The sequence below is a fragment of the Diplotaxodon limnothrissa genome, linkage group LG19 (assembly GCF_057381915.1).
Source record: "Diplotaxodon limnothrissa isolate DT_005_m linkage group LG19, D_limnothrissa_male_GT1.1, whole genome shotgun sequence".
In the NCBI taxonomy this organism is placed as follows: domain Eukaryota; kingdom Metazoa; phylum Chordata; class Actinopteri; order Cichliformes; family Cichlidae; genus Diplotaxodon; species Diplotaxodon limnothrissa.
In genome coordinates, this window is record NC_140614.1 from 15,554,819 (window position 1) to 15,562,841 (window position 8,023).

The window sequence follows — 8,023 nt, forward strand, 5'->3', positions numbered from 1 at the left end:
CATCGATGATGGTCACGAATCATGACAGCAAAGCCTTTCAACTGCAAAGAGAGCACAGCTTCAGTGACAGTTGTCAGTCATGTGACACACAAAGACAAGTGATCCCTTGATGCAGCCATGCTGTCATTTTTTTCTGTCATACAGCACCCAGTAGATATCTATGCCTCGGACACTGTACTGTACATGTGCTCCGACTGACATGCAAATACGGCCAAAGAAACAAAACTTTACCACTTTTAGATTTCTGTAATCACAGTTAGATTTAGATTTTAGTTAGATTTTTTTCTAGTGCTGTCAGCGTTAATCTCTTTAATACGACATTAACGCCATAACCGATTTAAGGCGGCAAATCCCTGTTAGCGAGTTAACGTGGATCGCCCCGTGCGAGGGCTGCACGGCGTCAACGCGTAAGGGCTGTTAGCTCGTTAATGTGTTACTATTTTTTTTGTAGATTTTCTTTATTTTTTTAATCTCACTACAGAACATCCCTAATGGGGTTTATGCATTTTTGGTTTGGTTTTATGATTTTATAAATAAATATTTATTATAACTCCATTTCCAAAAAGTGCTGTGTAAAATGTAAATAAAATCTGAATGCATGTAATGATTTGTAAATCTCAAAAACATATTTTATTCGCAATAAAACATTAATACATTTCAGATGTTTAAACTGAGCTAATACGCAAAAAAGAATTTAATTTGATAGCACATCATAAAAGTTGGGACTGCACCCACATATCATCAGAGATGCAGGTATTTCAACAGAATGCTGATAACAAACTGAGTAGTTTCTCTCCTCTTTAAAACAGAGGATGCAGCATCAAAGTTTTCCAAAAAGAATTGAAAATTTCAACTACACTGACCACAAGTGTCCATTTGCCTCAGTCAGTTTTTACTGAACTGTGGTCCAGAAAAGACAGCTGCGATCCTGTTAACATCTCACTTATTCTTTGCATGACACCGTTTTAACCTGTATTTCTGGATGGCACATTTGTTTTAAACCTCTGAAAAAAACCAACAAAAAAAACCACATTAGGTATACAAGAAACTCTTCTTAAAGATCAAAAACTAGATTTACAACAAAGGCATCAATAAGGGTGGAGGTTCTGCTGACTGACTGGGAGTCACACCTCCAGGCTTGTTTGGCTGTGCTGATCTGGGGTTTTCACCTCACAGCTGAGAGGTTTGCCGGAGGAGGATTTGGGACAAATTATTACATTGTTTATTTGCAGTTTATACATCAGAACAGAAACTGTCCAATAAACTGCAATTTTGGACGTAGCTTTGAGAGATTCTGCAAACAGTGACGATAACAAGCATTTACAAAATTGGAAAATCTAGTTGTTCATGATTGCATTCAATGCTTGATTGTTTTTGTGTGCACAGATTTTCTGATTCTCAGTCTGCATCTTTAGCCGGCTTTAACGTACTCCATCACAAACATGAAAGAGTCACTTGTCAACTAATCATTCAGTCCTGATAGCTGTAGTAGTGGTGGGTCCAATAAATACAGACAGGCACACAGTTTGGCTCTTTAACTTATTATTTATTTATTTTTCACATTGTATTTGATTTAAGACAAGTTTCCAAAGCTAGACTGTACTTTTGCTGAATTCATATTATTAATCTAAAGTATTTAATTCAGTCATTTTTCATTAGTGTTAAATGAAGTACCTCTGTTTCTTTATTGCTTATTTAGAGTGAAAGTGTCACGGTCGGACGGCCCTTTCCGGACGACCCTGCTTGTGTTTATGTTTTCTGTATATGTGTTTGCTTCTCCCTCCCTGGCCCTCGGGGTTGTTTACGGAAGTGCGCGCCGTGGGAGAGGCGTGTCCTGGCGACTGTCGTCATTGGGAGTCCCCCTTCGCTGTTGCCGGTGTTGTGCCAAAAAGTGATTGTCTGCCAAAAACTGATTTCCAATGTTTCTGTGTATTTTTTATGTGTAATATCTTTACGTATGTTCGTAAATAGACTTCGGTGAACAGGGTTTACAAAGGGGTTATATAGAGAATTAAAACAATATCTGTTTTTCAAGTATCTTTACAACTCTCTGCTATTGTACTTACATTATAACCAATCCGGTCCTTTATCCCCACTTAAAATATTTTTACAGAAATATTGTAATATTTGCTGCCATTTCTGCTGTCCTCTTGGCCAACTTACTCTTACAAAAGACATTTTTAATGTTAATGAGATTTTTTTTAACTGGATAAATAAAGGTTATATAAAAGTGACTGCCAAAAACTGATTGCGGCTTCTACCTTGTTACACGAATGTTGTTTGTGGCTCAAGATGACTTTATGTCATCCATGAGGGATGCATTTGACATATGTTTCACCTATTATAGCCCAACAAGTTACTTATAGCAGTTTAAATACGAGCAATCAGTTTTTGGCAAATACCGGAAATCAGTTTTTGGCAGACAATCACTTTTTGGCACAACACCGGCCCACCTGCAGCTGATTACCTGACCAGTGGTTGGTAATCATTCCTCCAGGCTAGAAAGGGGTATTTAACCTGGACTCACGGCGACAGTCGACGTGGGATTATTACTCCGAACTGGTACAGTCTGTGCGAGCAGTGTGAGTGTGTTATTCGGCTAGCGTGTGGCTAACGCTGGATTTTCCTTCTTCCTCCAGGAGGGGCGAGCGGAGAAGCGAGTTGGGGAGCACACACACGAAGGGAGTTACTACACGGAACGCACTGGGAGCAAGGGACGAGCACGATTGGAAAATTGCACTTTTGAATGGATTGTTGGACTTGTCTGTTTCACTGTAAATAAACGCACTGTGTTTCTGTGAGCAAGAACCGCGCCTGGGTCCCTCTTTTCCGTGACAGAATAATCCCACCACCATGGACCCAGCGGATTCTGCTTCACGCCAGCTGTCTATCCAAGCGGAGGTTTTGGAGCGACACGAGGAAATGCTGAAGCACGTTTCAAAGGAACAAACCGCGCTTCTGCAAGCCATGACAGAGCTTAAAGGTATGTTGATTTCCTCACCTAATACGGCTCCAACGCAGCCCGCCCCTTCGCTGGAAGCCGCGGCAGCCTGTCCGCTTCCTCCTTCACCTCCACCGCGGCAGCGGGAGTACTCACTCCCCGCACCCGAAAAATTTGATGGCGAGTTGGGGAGGAGCCGGGGTTTTTTGACGCAATGCTCTCTTGTGTTTAGACAGCAACCTTGTGCCTTTGCCTCTGATTCTACTAAAATCGCTTATTTGGTGCAACTTATGACTGGGCGGGTGCTTCAATGGGCTCAGGCAGTTTTAAATACCCAGCCCTCTGTGTCATATGACGTCTTTCTCAGCAAGTTTCGCTGTGTGTTTGATAAAGGCGCTAGCTCGGATGCTGCAGGTCATCGCATGTTTTCTCTGAAGCAAGGTAGGAGGAGTGTTGCTGACTTTTCCGTGGAGTTCTGGATCCTGGCGGAGGAGTCGGGCTGGGAGGAGAAAGCACTGCGTGGAGCCTTCCTCAACAGCCTTAATGAGAATATTAAGCGTGAGTTAGCAACCAAGGAACTGCCTAAAGCTTTGTCTGCTCTAATCAATATGTGTATTAACTTAGACGACCACATGCGGGAGTTCGGCAGAAGAGCCGGGGATGGTCGGCGGCCTGCTGGGGGCACGGGTACATCTAGGGACCTTCCTACTCTGATGTGGAGAAGTGAGGAGGAGGAGCAACACGGGGATGAAGAGCAACCCATGCAGCTCGGCGGAGCCAAGCTTTCCTCCTCTAGACTGGGGCGCAAACAACGGACTGGTGAGTGCTTTCTTTGTGGAAAAAGAGGACATTTTGTTGACTCCTGCCCAGACCGAGTAAAAGAGTCGGCCCGTCAGTAATTGTGGGGATACTGGCGGGCGCCACAACAAAAGTGTTCCCTCACCTCAGCTGCCCTGCTAAATTAATGTCTCACTCCCTCACTCACTCCTGCTGCGCACTCATTGACTCTGGTTCTGAACAAAATTTCCTAGACGAGGAGTTAGCCAACATCTTAGGCCTGCCCCTACTTCCCCTTCCAGAGGTCCTGAAGGTCTCAGCCTTAAATGGCGGCCATCTAGCCTCCGTCACACATTGCACTCAGGAGATTACACTCATTATTTCGGGAAATCACTCTGAGAAAATCAGTTTGTTGGTATTCAAAGCCCCCCACACCCCACTGGTACTGGGATTTCCTTGGCTCCAACATCACAACCCCCAAATCGACTGGGCCAAAGGGTGTGTAACTGGTTGGAGCACGCGGTGTCATGAACAATGTTTACTTGCCGCTGTCCCGGACAATCCTGGGACCGCCTCTGCGAAAAGCTCCTCACCCCCCGACCTTTCCTTGGTGCCCGCCGACTACCACGACCTCGGCCAGGTATTCAGCAAAAGTAAGGCGTTGTCTATGCCTCCACATCGGCCTTACGACTGTGGAATCGACCTACTCCCAGGCGCTCCCCTGCCAGCAAGTCGGCTCTACAGTCTGTCTAAACCGGAACGCGAGGCCATGGAATGCTACATAACGGAGTCTCTGGTCGCAGGTATTATTCGCCCATCTACTTCGCCTTTAGCAGCAGGATTCTTCTTTGTAAAGAAGAAAGATAAGAGCCTGCGTCCCTGCATTGACTTTCGAGGGCTGAACAAGATCACTGTTAGGAATAAATATCCACTCCCCCTGCTGGCCTCGGCATTCGAACTATTACAGGGGGCAGTCCTGTTCACCAAACTGGATCTTCGGAGTGCCTATCATCTGGTTCGCATCCGCAAGGGTGACGAGTGGAAGACGGCTTTCAACACCCACCTGGGGCACTTCGAATACTTAGTGATGCCCTTCGGTCTCACTAACGCCCCCGCGGTCTTCCAGGCCCTGATTAATGATGTGCTCAGGGACTTTATTAACCATTTTGTCTTCGTGTATCTGGATGACATTCTGATTTTTTCCAGGTCGCAGACTGAGCACATCAACCATGTACGTCTGGTTCTACGGCGCCTATTGGAGAACCGCCTTTTTGTGAAAGCGGAGAAATGTGAGTTCCATGTGGAAACTGTTTCTTTTCTGGGTTTCATTGTGGAACAGGGGCGTTTGCGAGCTGACCCGGCCAAAGTCAAAGCCGTAGTGGAATGGCCTATTCCCAAGACCCGCAAGGAGGTGCAGAGGTTCCTGGGCTTCGCCAATTTCTACCGCCGCTTTATCAGGGATTTCAGCAAGGTAGCCCTTCCTCTAACCAACCTAACTTCTCCTAAGTTGTCTTTCCAGTGGGCCTCCGCAGCCCAGCAAGCGTTTGATCGGCTCAAGCACCTGTTTTCCTCGGCTCCGGTCCTCGTCCAGGCGGACCTCGGCCGGCCTTTCGTCGTCGAGGTGGACGCGTCCGATTCGGGCGTGGGGGCGGTTCTCTCCCAACGGATCGACGGCAAGTTGCATCCCTGTGCGTTCTTCTCCCGCAGGTTGTCTCAGGCCGAGAGAAATTACGACGTGGGCGACCGGGAGTTGTTCGCCATCAAGTGGGCCCTTGAAGAATGGCGACATTGGCTGGAGGGCACTGAGCAGCCTTTCGTGGTGTGGACGGACCACAAAAATCTGGCGTATCTCCAGGCAGCCAAGCGCCTCAACGCCCGACAAGCCAGGTGGGCCTTATTTTTTACTCGTTTTCACTTCTCCATTACTTACAGGCCCGGTTCTAGGAACACTAAGCCAGACGCGTTGTCGCGCCAGTTCGCACCCGTGACCGATGAGGACGAGAAGGAAAAACCCATCCTGCCCCCCACCTGCATTGTGGGTGCACTAACATGGGAGATTGAAAAGGTGGTCAGGGACGCCCAGCGACAGGAGCCCGACCCTGGCACGGGCCCGAAAGGGAGACTATATGTTCCGGCCACAGCGCGTAGTCAGGTCATTCACTGGGCACATACTGCCAAGTTTTCGTGCCACCCAGGTAAAAATCGCACGGTCTCCTTTCTACGACGTTTGTTTTGGTGGCCCTCTCTTGTTCTCGATGTCCAGAACTATGTTGCGGCATGCCCGGTGTGCGCACGGAACAAAACCACCAACTCGCCTGCTTCTGGCCTCCTGCGACCGTTACCCACTCCAAAACGCCCATGGTCGCACATCGCCCTGGACTTCGTCACCGGCTTGCCTCCCTCTGCAGGTAACACCTCCATTCTAACCATTATTGACCGTTTTTCCAAGGCTGCCCACTTCATTGCTCTGCCCAAGCTCCCTTCTGCCTTGGAGACGGCCCAGTTACTGACGCAGCATGTGTTTCGGCTCCACGGCATACCCCAGGACATCGTTTCCGACCGTGGCCCTCAGTTCACCTCGCGGGTTTGGAAGGAGTTCTGTGCAGAATTGGGAGCTCAGGTCAGTTTGTCCTCCGGGTTCCACCCCCAAACTAATGGTCAGACTGAAAGGGCCAATCAGGAGCTGGAGGCCATGTTGCGTTGCGTCGCATCATCGAACCAAGCGACCTGGAGCGAGCAGTTGGCCTGGGTGGAGTATGCCCACAACGCCAGCACGTCATCAGCGACTGGACTCTCGCCCTTCAAGGCGTCGCTGGGGTATCAACCCCCTCTCCTCTCCATCTCTGAGGGAGAGCTGGCGGTTCCCTCGGTCCAGCACCACCTTAGGCGCTGTCGTCGGGTCTGGCGGGCCACGCGCGCAGCACTCCTGAGAACGGCCGAGCGGAACAAGGCATTGGCGGATCGTCGTCGCACTCCTGCTCCGGATTATCAGGTCGGCCAGCGGGTGTGGCTCTCCAGCAAGCACATCCCTCTTCGGACTGAGTCCAAGAAACTGGCCCCCCGGTCTCTTGGCCCCTTTGCCATCCAGGAGGTCCTGAACCCGGTGACGGTCCGGCTGGCCCTTCCGCCTGCTATGAAGGTACATAACGTCTTCCATGTTTCTCAGGTTAGGCCCGTCCGGACCAGCCCTTTGTGCCCGCCCCCTGGGCCCCCGCCACCCGCCCGGATTATCGACGGCGCCCCGGCGTATTCCATTACTCGCATAATGGATGCCTGGCGCCGCGGTAGGGGCTTTCAGTTTTTGGTGGATTGGGAGGGGTGCGGTCCGGAAGAACGTTCTTGGGTGCCGCGGTCTGCCATTCTCGATCATCGCATGGTGAGAGAATTCCGCCGCCGGCATCCGGACAAGTTTGCCAGGTCGCCCGGAGGCTCCCATTAGAGGGGGGGTACTGTCACGGTCGGACGGCCCTTTCCGGACGACCCTGCTTGTGTTTATGTTTTCTGTATATGTGTTTGCTTCTCCCTCCCTGGCCCTCGGGGTTGTTTACGGAAGTGCGCGCCGTGGGAGAGGCGTGTCCTGGCGACTGTCGTCATTGGGAGTCCCCCTTCGCTGTTGCCGGCCCACCTGCAGCTGATTACCTGACCAGTGGTTGGTAATCATTCCTCCAGGCTAGAAAGGGGTATTTAACCTGGACTCACGGCGACAGTCGACGTGGGATTATTACTCCGAACTGGTACAGTCTGTGCGAGCAGTGTGAGTGTGTTATTCGGCTAGCGTGTGGCTAACGCTGGATTTTCCTTCTTCCTCCAGGAGGGGCGAGCGGAGAAGCGAGTTGGGGAGCACACACACGAAGGGAGTTACTACACGGAACGCACTGGGAGCAAGGGACGAGCACGATTGGAAAATTGCACTTTTGAATGGATTGTTGGACTTGTCTGTTTCACTGTAAATAAACGCACTGTGTTTCTGTGAGCAAGAACCGCGCCTGGGTCCCTCTTTTCCGTGACAGAAAGACACGAATAAATCCTTTGTAACTTTAGCTTTTGTGGCATACTGATCGGCAGCATGTTTATCCATTATTATTGTTTATTTAGGAGAGAATTTATGCTATTTTTAAGACATGATCTGCTATTGACATGTGTACCTTAGTACCTCAACACCTTGATAGTTTTGACTGAACATCATATTATAGATGTCTAATAATAAAAGGCAATTTTTCAAACAATTCTCTTAGACGACACAGTTTCTCTTTGTGCCATTCTAGTTTTCTTTCAATGTATTCAGACTTATTTAATCTTACAAAC

At 49.0% G+C, this 8,023-nt stretch overlaps 1 protein-coding gene across 1 annotated transcript; it reads left to right on the plus strand.

Moving 5' to 3' along the window:
* Nucleotides 1–2,853: 2,853 nt before the first annotated feature.
* On the plus strand, nucleotides 2,854–7,636 carry LOC146611930 (uncharacterized). The gene is made up of 3 exons (XM_085343048.1): nucleotides 2,854–2,983; nucleotides 3,383–3,760; nucleotides 7,530–7,636. Exons 1-3 carry the CDS (start codon nucleotides 2,854–2,856, stop codon nucleotides 7,634–7,636), a joined length of 615 nt encoding a protein of 204 aa, XP_085199174.1.
* The last annotated feature ends 387 nt before the right edge of the window (nucleotides 7,637–8,023 follow it).